The sequence below is a fragment of the Microcebus murinus genome, chromosome 2, assembly GCF_040939455.1.
Source record: "Microcebus murinus isolate Inina chromosome 2, M.murinus_Inina_mat1.0, whole genome shotgun sequence".
NCBI classification, from domain to species: domain Eukaryota; kingdom Metazoa; phylum Chordata; class Mammalia; order Primates; family Cheirogaleidae; genus Microcebus; species Microcebus murinus.
Genome location: NC_134105.1, coordinates 56,611,666 through 56,628,884, shown reverse-complemented (window position 1 = coordinate 56,628,884; position 17,219 = coordinate 56,611,666). Strand labels below are relative to the sequence as shown.

At 34.5% G+C, this 17,219-nt stretch overlaps 1 protein-coding gene across 1 annotated transcript in view; it reads left to right on the top strand.

Moving 5' to 3' along the window:
- The window catches only part of NEGR1 (neuronal growth regulator 1), an 821,802-nt gene that overhangs the window by 335,197 nt on the left and 469,386 nt on the right, over positions 1-17,219 (top strand). Inside the window, exon 2 of the mRNA XM_020288933.2 lies at positions 19-251. Coding sequence (XP_020144522.1) covers positions 19-251 — 233 coding nt within the window. The remainder of the gene's footprint in view (positions 1-18; positions 252-17,219) is intronic.

Below are 17,219 nucleotides of genomic sequence, written 5' to 3'. Positions count from 1 at the left end.
GTCTCCTGTAATTTGTAGGTGTTATTTGGAAGATGGAGCTTCAAAGGGTGCCTGGCTGAACCGGTCAAGTATTATTTTTGCGGGAGGTGATAAGTGGTCAGTGGATCCTCGAGTTTCAATTTCGACTTTGAATAAAAGGGACTACAGCCTCCAGATACAGAATGTAGATGTGACAGATGATGGCCCATACACGTGTTCTGTTCAGACTCAACATACGCCGAGAACAATGCAGGTTCATCTAACTGTGCAAGGTATGCATTTTCAGAACTGTTATATTGTGAAGGACTATCCTTAGAAATGCTTAATGTTTAGGTATCACAATGATTCAGAAGCAATTGACTCATCATTGAGTCAATGTTGAAATATATGCTGTCATTGTCTTAAGGGATTTATGTTTTAGGTACTGTTAAGTGTAATAGCTATTACAGACATACAAATCCCCACTTAACAAAGATCAAGAAATATGCATGAAGAAACACCACATTATAATTTTTGTATATAATTCCTTTTGTGTCTTCCTTTAAATCACCCTGGAAATAAATCTTTGAGAACCCATGACTGATACATCAAAATAAATCTTTGAGAACTTATGATATATTAAAATATTAGAACTTTTTGGAATGTGGATGGTAACACTTTAAAAGCAATCCTCCAAGTTCTCCAGTAGTCTGTCTCAATCCACCTTCTGTTTACTTTGACTCAAGTCACAATGAAAAATAGTAGCCTTTTAGAATAGGATGACTTTATTTAGATATAGAGTAATTGGAAATATATATACACAATGTTTTACACTTCGATTTACTTTTAGTAGATGATAAATCATCCTAGCTAACTTTCAATCTTCAAGTATAAACAGAATCATCAAATTATTTTATTTCACTTGCATACTAAAATGTAAGAGCATATGTACCCCCAACACAAATGCTTTTCAATAAAAATGCAATTATAAAGCTAGGAGAATGGGAAAAGTTTATTTTTGCCGTTTTATGTTATTGCCTTGTGTTTTATAGATTAATCATGTATTGATTGTATGGAATATTAGACTCTATGGAACCCAAAAATGACACTGCAGTATTTCTAAGTAAAATTAATACAAATCATATGATAATATGATGCCAGTGCATGCATGGTTTATTTCTAACAGGAAAGTTGAGTGAGCAAGTTAGTTGCACTATTTCTGAATTTACCCCTTAATAAGTCAAGGCTAAAAATTAATTCAGGTATATGGCTGAAGTCTAGAAAATGTTGTTAATCTATAACTTTATTAACAGTGAGCTTTATTTCCTTACATAAAAGTAAACCTGAATTCAAACACAGCTTCAATTGTTAGTACAGTAACTATTTTAACTTCATGATAAGGTTAAACTTCTTAATTAAACAATTAACTTTAAGGAGGAAAGTATACATTGAAAAATAAGTCAATGAATTTCTTAAGTAGTTTTTCTAATTACAGATTATTGAAGACTGTGATGTTGTTCATTATTTGAAAGTAGCATATGAGGATACAAGAAAGTTTTCATAAGATTCCATCTTTATTCAGAGATTATGCAGAGACTCCAGAGGGTAGAAGTTTGTCAAGTTTCAAATCTGACATGAGACTATAAGACAAAAACACATTTCTTAAGTTATTCAGGCCTAATCCTGTTCTCTTGTTCAGTTCTGTGCCCTGTGACTTGAGTTTCTAGCTGAAAGACTATAAAAGATTTTTATTATGTGAGAAAAAGTGTACTTGGACAATAATATATTCAAGTCACTTAAGATACAGACATTTTGCTTGTACGTTTTAAACTGGTAGGTTTAAATGATATATTTCTGAATAATAAATATATCCCCTTCTCCTTTTTCTACTCTCTCTTGTTCCTTGTTAGGCCTATATTTTTAAATCGGACTGTGGGTAGATAATCCCTGCCCAGGTACATGTTTAATTCTTATAGGATTTCCTTATAACTTTATATTACATAGATTATTTAATATTGTTCACATTTCGAAAATTTGCATGCCTTACTTTGGTATTACTTTTTGCTGGTATTATTTTTTGCTGGCCATGTAATGATGAACTTTTGAGCTATTAGTAATGCACATATTGAATGATTTTTCAGTATAATATTTTGTTTCCCTAGAAAATGGCTACAAATATACACTTAGAAGAAAAAGAATCTGGTGTTCAGTAGCTCGGTAGGGTGACTATAATTAATCTTAATCTATGGCACATTTCAAAATAGCTAGAAGAGAATAATTCTAATGTTCCTAGCATAAAGAAAAGATAAATATTTAAGATAATGGATATCCCAATTACCCTAATTTGATCATACGAGTGGATCAAATTATCACATATTCCCCCCAAAATATATATATTTATAATTATATATAATATGTATCAATAAAAAATAAAACAATTATTCCATTAGTTTAAAAAAAGAAAATTCATTTTTACTATTTTGAAAAGCATGTGATCTGGTCAAATTAAAAGCTAATAATTTTACAGTATTTATGAACATAATTACTTATCAGAAGTTGATTGACATGTGGGCAGTTTTCCAATTACGTTAATAAAGTTCAGGGAATACATTAATAGGCCTGTCAGTCAATTTAAGAATTAAATAAATGTCATAAGTCAACCCCATTTAAGCTACATTTCCTCTCAGTGAACAGAAATAAACTGATGTGTACATCTTTTGATTCTCTAAATTTGCTAGATTGTTTGATGCTCAGGTGTATCTGGATAGTGCTGAAGCATTTGCTTTTTGCTTAACAACTGTCAATATTCTATTCACCAAATAAAGGAATTTAGCAAGTAGGGGAAGATTGTATTAATCACTGATTTTTAACGTACATTGTCCAGTAATAGCAAAGTTCATCTTCAGTTGTTGCAACTATGTACCCAAGATAGCTATTTAAAAAAAAAAAATTTAACAAGAGGATAACTTGCCAACCCAGACACTAGCCATGGGAAATTTATTGGTGCTATTGATTTCTTAGAGCAATTAATATAAATTAATGTAACAATGGGGTAGGAAAAACACTAAAATAAAAGTTGAGAAATGTGAATTCTAATCCTGATTTTCCCTCATGAAATGGATAATTATCAATCCTCTCTGAACTTTCCTTTCCTTATTTAAAAGAGGATTCAGATAAGATCATTAAGCCCCATAGTAGTCCAAAACAAAGACACAGATGACATAAACAAATAAAAAACAAAAACAAAAAATACCTAGTAAGATTATTTCCTTTTGACTTAAAACAAAAAAAAATGTATTTAAGTTTAAAATGGTAAAATAATCTATAACTCATATTGAGCACATACGTGCAACTTTTTTTTTTTTTTTTTTTTGAGACAGAGATTCACTCTGTCACCCTAGCTGCAGTGCAATGGCATCATCCTAGGTCACTGTAACCTCAAACTCCTGGGCTCAAGCAGTTCTCCTGCCTCAGCCTCCAAGCAGCTGGGACTACAAGTGCTCACCACCACACCCAGCAATTTTTTTTTTTCTATTTTTAGTAGAGGCAGATGGAGCCTCAGCCTTGCCCAGTGCTGGTCCCTGACTCCCGACCTCAAGCAATCCTCTTGCCTTGGCTTCCCTGACTGCTAGGATTATAGGCATGAGCCACCACACCTGGCCACATATACAAATTAATTTTTACACATAGCCTCTGCTAGTATTTACTCCACAAGTACATTGTATTTCTCTTTACTTTTTTCTTTCACCAACTGAGCTGAACAATCGATGTACTCATGGAATTTTAAAAATGTGATAAATTGGAGTTTGGCTTTAAGGGAGTGGAAATTGGCTAATAGACTATGTAAGAAAATAAATTTTTTTCATTACTTATATATAATATGGTGCTGATAAATCAAATTCCTAATTATTCAGTGTTTCAAATTCTGTGATTCAACATTTACTAAGAGCAATCTTCCTTGTCCGTAAATATAAAAATGTATGAGGCTAGAAGACTTGTTATGAAGCCAGAGCTCTCTATTACATCACTGTAATAATAGGATTCATGACATGTAAATGCTGCTCACTACAGTGTATCACTGGGATTGTTCTATGGTTTGAATGTGTCCCCCAAATTTCATGTGTTGGAAACATAATACCAAATGCAACAATATTGGGAAGTGGAGCTTAATAATAGGTGATTAAGTCACAAGAGCTCTGCCCTCATGAATGGATTAATGTCATTGTCATGGGAGTGGGTTATTAGTTATTGTGAGAATAGGCTTGTTATAAAAGTAAGTTTGGCTGCCTCTTGCTCTCTTGCTCTTGGCCTCTCTTGCCCTTCCGCCTTCTGCCATGGGATTATGCAACACAAAGGTCTTCACCAGATGCCAATGCCATGCTCTTGGACTTCTCAGTCTTCAGAACTATAAGCCAAATAAATTTATTTCATTATAAATTACCCAATCTATGGTATTCCATTCTAGCTACATAAAATGGACTAAGAAAAATTGTTCCTATGTTGAATTCTACATAATGTCTAAAGTCTAAGTTGTATATATCACAAATTAGACACTCATGGATATTGTGTATTAAATAAGTACATATCAAATGTTTATCACTCAACTCATGCCCTTTCAGGGAGGTAAACTCTAGGTTTTTTGTAAGCAGGGTAAAAAAGAGATTTGACTAGCACATAACTCGGTATCCAAAGTAACTTCTGAAATCTATTTAACTTCTCCAGGGTATTGTAATTTCCTCAGGGTACCTGACTCACCCAGAGTATTTGTGACAGATGGAGTGCTACACTTCCCTTTTTAAGACAGGCTTGATTCTCTAGCTGCTGGGAGTATATTCAGCAGACAGCATTCAATGGCCAGCCCTTCTGGGAGTAGCCTCAGCTACAGAGATCCACCTTGCCCAAGGTCAAAGACAGCTGATATCCAGTGACTGGTTGAGGCAGGAGGTATAAAGACTCTTCCCTTTCAGCTGAATGTAAGACAACTCTGACGGGCCTTGGGCCATGTTAGGTCATGAGCTCCAGTGGGCTCTTTTCAATCCTGTCCCTCCTTTTCCTTTCCCAGAGGTTGATCACAATGGTACACCCTAATAGATATAATATCCCAAACTCTAAACTTCATCTTGTTTCAGAGTCTGCTTCCCAAAGATTCCAAACTATGACAATGTCAGATCCTTATCTCTGGCTTAGTCATTGTTTTAAGAAAGCTTTTGCAAAGTGGAAAGACAAAATACATTCAAACACCATTTATTATAAACATTCTGTTTTATGTTGGAGGGGATTTAAAGTGGCTTACAAAGAAGTATTCAGTACACCAAGATAAATAGGAGAAATAGAAGGCAAAAGATAAACAAGGGAAGAGTAGAACGCAGTCAGAAGTGAGGTTATATCATAAAATCTGTGTCATAATTTCTATATAATTCAGAGCTTGGTAAAAAATACAGTTCAAGGATTTCTCTCAGCCAATACAGAAACAAGATCACAGGATCAGTTATTCATTTCATGGTCCATAGGTTGAAACTTATTTTTCTTAGTACCCTGATCCTGTTAATTCAGAATGAAGAAGCATTTCTACTTTGATCCATCTCAGAATCACTGTACAATGTAAAGAACATCTCAGCAGTAACTGCACAGTACACAGAGCACTCATTCATAGGATTTTTCCTTAAAAAAACACCCTTCAGTATAACCTGAAGTGCAGGGAAGTAAAAAAAAAAAAAAAAAAAAAATTAGAAATTTAAAAATAAATTCAACATGATGCCAGTCCAATAACAAGGAAATAGCTTTTTGATTATCACCTTAATCTATGAATAAATTTTAGAACCTATCCTTCCTAGACAAACCTCCACAAATATTATTTCTCTCAACGGGTCTTTGAATAGAAATTCAAGTGCAGATACTTCAAAGTTATACTTACCAATGGGTATCTAGAGAGCAATTATTCTGTGTGGCCACAAGCATAAAGCCATATTCTTTAAAGACCAGCACATCTTAATCTAATGTTAACATTCTTTTTATGAATATTAAAGCCTTGACAGGATACACATCAGAAGAGAAGGACACCACAAGCGGTTTCAGAATAAGCTTCTGGGCATAAACAGCATCACAGGACATGAGCCTGCCTTCCCCAAATGACTCAAAGGGGGGAAAAGCCATAATGGTCAAAATCACATACATTAGAAAATTCTAGTCATTATTCTGCGACAGTGAACATTTCAACATTTTAACATCACAAAATGAAACCGAAGAAAAATTATCAACACTCTGAAAAGTTTTACAGAGCCTACAAATGTCAAAATGGTCATTGCCTTAATGCAATGATGGCTCAGGACAAGACCCTCACCCTGGCTTGCATTCTGTTTTATTCAGTTTCTATTTATACCTTCTGGGGAGACTAAGATTATACATAGGAACCCAATTTTGGACTTGCTCTCAAACACAAAGAAATGTACAAACAGCCAAAACACATGCTCTTAATAATTTCAGCATGGAAACAATAAACTGGCTGAAACAAAAATGGCTTTATAACTTGATATGTATCATTACTCCACCCAAAGAACTTTTAGCTTTGAGGAATTTAAATTCCTGGTGTACCTACAAGATAAAATAGTTGCAAAATATAATCTCAGATAAGAGTAAAAGGTTACTTGTTGATGGAGCTACTACCAGTAAAAACTAGGAAGACAGGCTCCCAAATGTCTTTAGATTTTGGAATATGATCTATATGTTTTTATATCATTACCTAGTAACAGATAAATTTCTAATAACATAATACATGTGACAATACATACATGTTATCTACTTGTAAGAAAATGCTTATTGTTTACTCACTAAAAATCACTTAAAAGTGCTCTCAAATATTTAAGATAAAAGTTACATGGATAAGGGTATATATACTCATCGTCATTCCATCTGCAGGGAATTTCTACTTGTTCTACCATAAATAATTCTTTGCTTTCCCCATTCAAGTTATGGTGCAGGTCCAATGGGACCTAAATTATTTTGAGCCCACACAGTTTAATTGGTACCTGAATACTAAGAACAGGGATAAAGACCAATTAAGTTCAATAAATGATACAAACAAGGTTGCATTGATCCTTACAGATTTTCCCCACAATAGCATAGTGGTAAGAATGGAACCATGACTGAAAACACCACATTTTTCTATTTATTTTGATCTGAAATGTCAAGATTTGCAATTTATGAAGAGAGGAACTTATTAGCACTTTAGAAGATATGGCTCATACAGGACTATCATTACATTCTCCAAGAATTTTATCTAGTAGGAAATATTTAGCATGATAAAATAATGAAGTAGTATTGTTGAGGTCTGGAGAGATAATAGTCTGATATCTAAACAGTTTAGAACAATAATGTCTAATTTGGAAAATGTTGGAAAGATATTATAAGTCTTTTAGGTGTTATTTGTAATCCGAACTTGAGCAAGAGTGTTTCCCTAAATATACCTTCAAGACAAACTCAGGGCCGTTCATCTGTGCTTATGTGGCTATGTGAGGTAAACTCTTTGAGGCAACGAAATATTATGTAACAACTAAAAAATTAATGCATTTTTTTCAGGTAGACATTTTCAGTTTTCTTTTCACATAATCCAGTCTGGCTAGAATTGCTATCCCTATATGACAAGGTGTATCAGACCAGATTCTAAGAAATCATTACCTCACTTTTGTGAGTATGTTGACATTGATTAAGGCTATTGGTTTGGCTACAATAGTCCATAAGAAATAAGGTTAAAGGAACTAATTTTTACTGAAATTTTCATTTGAATACTGAGTCTTCTCCAGAATACACATTTTTTTCTTCTAAAACTTCTTTCTTTTTTATTATATGATCTTAAAAATGGATTATTGACCATTATTTTTCTGCAATTGAGATAAAGTAGTGAAAAAGAAGATAGATTTCAATAAATAATATTTTTCTTCCAATAAAGTTTCTAAGTGTAGTGATATTTTCCTAATTAAAAATTGGTGCATGAAGTTTTACATTTTGCCTGATAGAAGATCAGATATTAGACAATATTATAGATCAAAACTATGCTAAAATCCATAATGCATTTCTTGCTATATGTATAGGTAATGAATAAATTGATGGCATTTTCTTATAAGCTTTCAATGTATTGTTATTTGTATATGAGAGACAGGTAGGACGGAATAAGAAAAATATCATTGATAAATATTGCACATTGTTGGATTCCATGTGAAGAGTTACTCCTTTTCCTATAGAAGGAACTTTGTGAATTGTTAAGAGCAAGGGGGAACAACATCGGGATTTAAATAAGCATCTTGGCTAAATTAGGGAATTGTGCTAGCAAGGAAGGTTCTTCAGTGCCTTGGATCTATTCATGAGTTGGATAATATCTTGAGGGGATGATAGGAGAGGGACAAAAATCAAATAAGTGTATAGTTTGTGGTACATGTAAATGAGGTGCAATGTTGCCCTAATTTAAGTTTTACATTTTGAATCACATTGTCAAGTATTAAATAAAAGAATATCTGGAAATGGAATACATAAGAAAGAAGAGGAATATTATATATTATATTATTCATTTTGAGACTGAGTAGAACAATATTTCTGGTTTTGATAATATACAGTCCAAAGGACAATTTGAAAATAATTTAAAGTAATTATCTTTTTAAGCAAGATTTGCTCTTTAAAGTCCCTGTAATGATTAATGATATTTATTATATTTCCTGAAGCACAGAGTTTCATAAGGGTCTTAAAGCTTAGGCTGATCATATTTTCATTTTCTTGGTAGTAAGTCTTAGTATTGTTTTGTATATCCATTGCATAATGGTTATGTTTGTTGCCTATCTTGGAGGATTTTTTTTATTAAAAAACAAAGAAAATAACTGTGTAAGTAAAACATGTCAAATCCCACTGCAATGTATACTATCACTATGAAAATCTCTCTATAAATTAAAGATTACCAACCTCTAGCTGGCCCATTTATTTGAGAAATACTGCAAATAAAATCTCAGCATGATAAAAGAACTTATCTTGTTGGAAGTCATTGTAATGGTATTCAATCTATGAAATAATTTTTCTATTTTCTTTTCCAAATCATGTTCATAATTAAGATATTACTACAGAGGCAATTAGAATTTTGCTGTTTTCATTAGCTACATTCTAAATGACATACCCCTTGTAACCTTTATTTGGGGCAAAGATAAAATTTTGCAAAGAAGAAAATTTGAATCTTCTAATGATATTGTTTATCTTATGATTTGTAGCAGAAGAGTAAGGATTAATCGCATGTAGTGCCAAGAGGAAAATGGGCACATAAGACTGGTAACAGAGTTTGTTTGTAGTAATAGAATTAAAGTTACCCTATGTCCCCCTCAATGTCTCTTTGTCCCATATTACTTTTCCTCCCTCCCTTCAGCATCTTTGGATTAGTAATCTAGCAAGAGCAGTAAGAGAGACTCAGAAAAGATAGGACATGCACCTTTACTAAGCCATCACCTTTCTAACCCACACTGGTAGGTTTGCATCTAGAACAGTAGTTCTAAAGGGTTTGTGGTTAGAACATTAGAAAAACATTAGAAAATCTGATGAAATCTATAGACCCTGTCTCTAGAAAAATATACATATTAGCATTTTACCTACTTCTTTGCATGAATGCAGGCTCACTAGCCCCCTTAAGCTATCTGTGGATTACAAGTAAGATCCCAATTGAACTCCTTGAAGATAACAACTCGATCTTAATCCTTTTTGACTCTGAATCAGGACAGTGCCTGACAAATGTTAGGGACTCAATAGAGTTTTATTGATTGTGTGTGTATATATATACACACACACATACACACACACATACTTCTTTCTCTCTGGCTTCATGCCAATCATTTTGTTTAAGCTGAGACTTAATGTATTGATGCTATCTTCAGGATATAACACCAGTAATGCTGACATAACAAGAAAAAATTTAAATTAAAAGGATTAGTTAGGCATTCATGACTTAGGTTCCTTATTTTCATTTTAGGCCATAACTTCCTTATCTTCTGCTAATCCCCATGTTTGCAGAAATGCAGAATAGTGAATGCATGTTGTAGTAAAAAATAATAAACAAGATACCAATATTTTATAAAACAAAACATTTTAATCCTAGCAATGTTATTTTGAGAAAAAAAATACTTTATATGGAACAGAGTTAGCTACAAAGATTATAGCCAAGAGTTTCTAATGCCAAACCCAAGCAAGATATTAACATTTTGAAAGGGGCAAGAATTACAAATTTAATAGTTTCTTTCAGGTGTTTCGCTAATTCTTTCAGTTTTTGATTTGAGCAAATGGTTGGATGGACACATTTGAAGATGGGATAGTAGAGGCTTGATGAGGGATATATTTCAGAGCTTTTTATCAGTACAGAGTAAGCAAGACATGTGTATTAGTATTCCTTCTCCTTAGGACCCTTTCATTTTAAGGTGGCCCATTTTAAAAGGGTATCCAGGATGAATTCAGTTTAAGTCCATAAAGACTTGTGAAGTCCCACTATTATTCAATACATACTATGTGCATGTACTAAATTACACATGCATTCATTACTCCTTGTGGTAAGCAGAATAATAATCTCCAAACATGATTACATCCTCATCTCCAGAACCAGTCTATATGTTAGAAGAATGCAACTTGATCTTAAATCAGGATTGTTATCTTGGATTATCCACAACTGGATTATTATCTTGGATTATCCCAATGAAATCACAAGGGCCCTTAAAAGTGGAAGAGAGAGGCAAAATAAGAGTCAGAAGAAGATGTGACTGCAGAAGTAGGTCAGATTGCTGTGCTGTTAAGAAGGACTGTACCCACCATTGTTGCTTTAAAGACAGAGGAATGGTAATGTGAGCCAAGGAATGTGCTCAGTCTCTAGAAGCTGGAAAAGTCAAGGAAACAAATTCTTCTCTAGAGACTTCAGAAGGGAACTCGGCCCTGCGAACTCCTGAGTTTACGTGAGTGAGGTGTATATTGGACACCTAACCTAAAGACATGCAAGATAATACATGTGTGTTGTTTTAAGCTGCTAAATTTGCAGTAGTTTGTTATGGCAGCAAAGAGGAAAACTAACACACTCCCCACACACATGCATACACACACTCAAAAATAAAGATACCTCCATATTCATCTAGAACAAGTTTCCCAACCTCAGTACTATTGACATTTGGGACTATATTGTGTGTATGAGTGTGTGTATGTGTGTGTGTGTGTACACACATGTTGGGAGTGAGGTAATGTCTCCTACAGTGTAGGATGTTTAGTAGCATCACTGGTCCAAAAATATTAGACACCAACAGCATCCCCTGATTGTGACACTCAAATGTCTGCTGGGATAGAAATCACCCCAGGTTGAGAGCCACTAATCTAGTAGGAATGATAGACAGATGCTTTAATTTTCCAATATGTGGCAGATTATGATAATCTCTATGAAAGTATCTTCCTGCCCTACTCTTAGTGACTAGACCAGAGGCTGGTATAAATTTTGGCTGAAATAAATATATAATTAATGATAGAATAAATGAGTAAAGTTCCTTAGCAATATAATTCTGCCAATGACCAGAGAAAATTCTTCTGTATTTTTTTTCTCATTTAGTAATATTTTGGGCTATTTCTCCTTTTGAAATAAGTTAAGATCAGTGTTCGCCTAAATGTTTTAGTGCGGGCAAGGCATTAGATTGACCTCAAGTGACATTCAGCTTTGATATTTATAAACTTGCTTAAATGTCTTCATCTCTTTAAATATATACTTTCATCCTCTGAGAAGGAAAAATAGTGCCCTACTCTCTAGTGTGCTGTAAAAATTTTAAAAATAATTAGATATATAAGATATTTCTCAAAATGTCTGATTCAGAGTAGGCATTCAATACGTTTTAATCTTTCTTTTTCCAAAGAGCTCATAGTGTACAGGTGAGTCCTTTCCTCTTTTCTCTTTGGATTAGGATATAATTAACATTGCTCTCATTAACTCCAAGTGACTTTTTCTTTAAAAATATGGACAATAAGATTAGTCTGTAAAATATTAATAAAATTAATTATTCTTCCTTCTCATGGAGAAGTTCTATGTGAAAAAGATGTAATAAACTTACACCAGTGTTAAGGTTTTAAGCTAGAATAATTGGAAATAATTATACATTTTTTAAAAAGATAATTACTACCTAAAATTAAAGAAAAGATATTGTGTAGTAATTTTTGCCTATTTGATCTCAAAGACATTCTTTGTGCCTCTCTTGCTATGCTCTGTGTTATTCCCATGGGAGTATTCCTGGCCTGCTATGGTTTCTGGTTTCTTGCAGAATTCGCCCAGTGGGAGATACTGGCAAGAAAGCAATTGAATACAGGAGGAAGGGAGAAATTAGGCTATTTTCTTTTCTCTTATTGCCACAGGCAGTGTCTCCTGCAAGGCCCATCTCTTCCTTGGCTCTGGCTTCAGCTCATCCTCCTGTTGGCACAGCTCACACTGGGAAGCCCCATATTTTAATTTTTCAATGCATGGCAGGCTGTAACAACCTCTATGAAAGTATGGATCGTATCTATCTTCCTGCCCTATCCTTAGTGACTGGAACAAGGGCTGGCATATAATTGGAGCTTAAATAAATATTTAATGAATGATAGAATGAATGACTGTGGACCTAGCTGCTAATGAACAATCTTGGACTGTGGGCTCTGGCAATAATAGCTGCTTGCAGGGAGTAGTGGTGGCTTTTTGCTTTTACTAGTCTCTGAGTTGTTCTCCTTCACATGCCTTGATGTCTTAGCCTTTCATCACGTGTGTAAACAATTCCATGTATTAGACCCTCTTTTTTTTTTAGAAATACCGTTGACCCTTGAACAACATAGAGATCGGGGGAGGACCCCTGTGCAGTTGGAAATCTTTGCATAACTTTCACTCCCCCAAACCTTAACTGCTAATAGCCTGCTAATGACCAGAACCCTTACTGATAACACAGTTAACACATTGTGTATGTTATATGTATTATGTACTATATTCTGACAATAAAGTAAACTAGGGAAAATAAAATGTCATTAAGAAAATCATAAGAGAAAATAGCTTTTGAGTGGCTTTACATTCATGAGTGTTTATTGTGCTGATCCATGTGTAACCCTGTTTTGAGTACTTCTGGGATATTAAGTGGAAGTGGATCATCATAAAGTGCATCATCCTTGTCATCTTTATGTTGAGTAGGCTGCAGAGGAAGAGAAAGGGGAGGAATTGTCCTTGCTGTCCCAGGGGTGGCAGTGGAGGAAATAATCAGTTTGTTAGAGAACCCACGGAGTTTAAGCCCATAGTGTTCAAGGGTCAACTGTACTTAGATTGGTTTCTATTTTAATGATTGGATCCTGAGTGATACAGATCTTTTCCCTAAAATTTCAAGTGTTTCCTACTTGTAAATATTCCCCAAAAGCATATTTTCAAGCTCTATCCTCTATATAGGTAACCATTTTGCATAATGATAATTACTGCTTTACAATCTAGAAAAAATATATCACATTCTTGAGTATATAAAGCAAATTTTAAAATAAATTTTAAAATTAATTACATATATGTTGGGATCTCAGATTTACTAAACTAATTATCAGAAAGTAAGATAAATTGGGGGACAAGCTAAAAGTATGCATAATTATTAAATGCTGGCATTTATATGAGCCTTGGGCTTCTCTTTATTAGCTTTTTGAGTGCAATTATCATTAACATTTCAGTTGCATCTTTAATGAATATTAGAGCTACAAATACACAATAGCATGAGTGGAAATGGTAGTCTTTCATTATTCACACAGACTGCAACTTTAAGAAAAATAACCTTCATAGAGACTATAGAACTATGGTTGCATATTTACCCTGGGAGCTATGATCTGTCTAGCAGGACCCTGGACCTTGAATTTTACAGGTTTACTTGTGCCTTGTGGAGAAACTAGTGAAGAACAATGTGGAACTCTTCTCTAGGAAACAGTTAACTGAGTTTGGACAATAACTCTAATGCAACCTAGGCACATTCTCTGAGCATTTGACTTGAACTAAGCATTGTTGTAGGTATTGGAAAAGAAAGATATGCCTATAAAAATGAGCCTTTCCTTTCAAGGAATTTACCTGTCAGCTGAGGGATATTGGCTTGGAGGCAAATGAGTAAACTGAAGTTAGACAGGGACTAGAACAGATGTATATGCAGGGTACATAAGAAGCCAGTTATCTTTTTCTGGAGAATCATACCCAACTTTGGGGGTGAAGTATTTGGTAGGCTTGAGGTTTAATTACAAGGCAGGAAGTGATGGTTAGCTATAGTAAATTGCTTGGAAGTTACTCTGAGTGTATATAATAGTATATCATTTAGAACTGAATGAGGAGCTACTTCAACTCTCTCAGCAAGTGCTGCAAAAGCAATTAGGAGAATGATGCCACATTGTCTTGTTCCATAAAGTAGAATGAGGGTTGGGGGAAGGGGTAGGAACAGGACAAGCTCTTCAGATTGGAGGAATGGCTCAATCAGAGTTTTGTCATAAGATGTGTTTTAGAAGTTGTGCTGACAAAGGGATACTCAAATGTGCAGCTACTGGGAGATGAAAATGCAATGTGTTGGAGGTTTGTCTGAGCATGTGAGAAGCAATAGGGAGCAATGGAGACTCTTGGGGAGCAGCTGTAGGAGGCTGTAATTGCTGGGCTTGACTGCTGACTGGAGCCATTCATTGGGGGGAGGAACAGCTGCAGAGAGCTTAAGCAGGGAGCCCCAGGGAGCCATGGTTGGAGTGTCCCTAGATTAAGAAGCTTCCAGGAGAAGCAGCAGTTCTGAGTGTCATCCTATGGAAATTTTAAAGTTATTCATCCAGCTCCACCACCTCTGCAGCTGATAATGGTTGAAACGCAGTGTTACATATATAAAGAAATGGTGAAATATTCACATGATTGACAAAACAGTTTTGAGATTTTTAAATAACAACTTTCTCAAACTCTGACATAGGCTCTCTGGGCTGATGTGAGATTACTTTTGGTTGTTGCTGTTTGCTTATTGAGGAACAATTTTACTCTTAAAAAAACATGTTTTATTGACCAAAACAAGAAGACTTGACTTGAAATTAAGGGATTATTTAACGACAAAATCTATGAAAGTATATACTAAATGTGATACTTTGATATTTCCCCCTGGGAACAGTAACTATAGTTTTTATCCCTTCTCAAAGTTTCTGATGCTAAAACAGGTTAAGACCTTAGTGCATTACAAAGACAGAAAAGAAGGTTAAGCAATGGAGAACTTGGCAACATCTAGCAACAATTTATCCAAAAAATACACTGTTGTTTAACTGATCAATTTGTGAAATCATCCTGTTGAACAGTGTCTAGCATTATTATGAAGCTGTCCTCTTCAAATATTGTGTAGGATAGCAAACCTTGGTATATTGGTGATTCTATCTTCATCTTTTTTGGATCACCTTAGGTTCAACTATGGGTAGGGGATGGAAGCAACATAACAGATTTTTTTATTTGGGTGGAACAAAATTATGATGCAAGGACTTGAGAAAGAAAATCCAGCTGGAAAAGTATTATGTTCGTACAACCTTCAATGAGGGACTGAGAACAAGTGTGGCTATTGTAGAAATGGAAGGCAGGATATAGAGATGTTTAATTGATGAACATAAGCACTGTACTTTTAAAGTAATAATATAACCGGTAATATTTTTGTTTTGTTGAAATCTTATCATATGGCCAATTGTTATCAAAATCATTCCATCTGGAAAAAAAATTCATGTGGATTAAGCCACATGGTAGTCAGTTACACTGCTTAATAGATAATTCATTGCTATGGATTTTAATCGATAAACTTGACCTTCAAACTTTGCCTGTTATACAATCTGTTCCAAGAAAACAATGGAATGAAGTGAAGTGAGTCAGGCTTTGAGTGTATTAGTGAATTGGCGTTTGGATGACCAAGAATGAAATGTCAGAATGACAACACAAAGTAGAAAACTCAATTTTTTAGGTACAGTATACCATACTCTTTTTTAAAAAGAGCATTTTTAACAGAAAAGTTACATATATTTTTCAAGGTAACATAAATTTACCCTTGAAGCTTCTGACCTCGTAAAAACTCCTGAAAGTAGTTACTTTAAGTCAGCTCTGAACAAATAAAATATTGCTCTCAAAGGTATTTATTTAGCTAATGAAGATGCCTTGCAGTGCTTTTGAACAATTATATGAAAGCAAAAAACAGTCTATGGCTCATCCATCTCTTATGGAGAGTTGTTGGCTTTGCACACCTTGGAGGGTTTTTTTGGTCCCCTATCTCCAAAGGAGACACTGGCCCACTTTTTGAGACTTGACATGTGGTTGGGATTACTGGGAGGCTTTTGAGTTTGCAGTTCATACAACCCACTTGTCTTTGACAGTATTATGTCTTCCTCTTTTAACTTTGCAGTCTAGTACACAACAGTGAGGTCTTCCTTAAAGGCAACTTAACCCAATCTGTGCTTTCTGAAGTGTGGTTTGCTATTCAATTTAGCTGCTCCAAAATATGATATAACTTACATTTTGCATCTGCATATAGTTAAAAAAAATGGTATGGCTTTATCAAGATCAAAGGGAGGGAATGTTTGACACTCTGATGTTTTGGATTCACAGGGACTTCTTAGAACATACATAAGGCTTAAAATATGGAGTTAATCAAATAGGAAGAACTATATGTTTCAGAAGCAAATTTATCTTCTGTTTTATACCTTTGAGATAAGTGCAGAGGTCAGACTTCTAGTCCATCACCTTCTGAAAGAAGAAGGGTTATTTGTTATACTTATTATTAAAATGTTATATTGCTGTTCAAAGATAACTAAGTATACCAGTTTGATTTGATATGCTCCATAATTTTTCAGTTCTCTCCTTGTCCCCATGCAGTACTTAACATTCCATATCATCACCATAAAGTGATATTTATGAGTAGCCACAGGCACCAAGTGCTGCACAGTGCACTGTGCCAAGTGCGGCCTCAATCGTCTCTAACCATTACATAAAACAAGGAACATTGACACAGATGGAGATAGAGAGGGCATATGCATACACATGAAACATGGAGAAGAAAATGTTTCACTGGCCTCCACCTTGCTCTTTTTCCAAGACTCCTGTCATCAATCAAATAATCAGAAATTGCTTACCTCATATAGCCCCATGGACCCACTTTTGTTTGAGCTAGGATGAAAACATTACATGTGGTTGAATAAAAAGCAAAGCCTTTCATTGGGAATAGTGTGTCTGATGAAAAGTTAGAATACTGTGAATC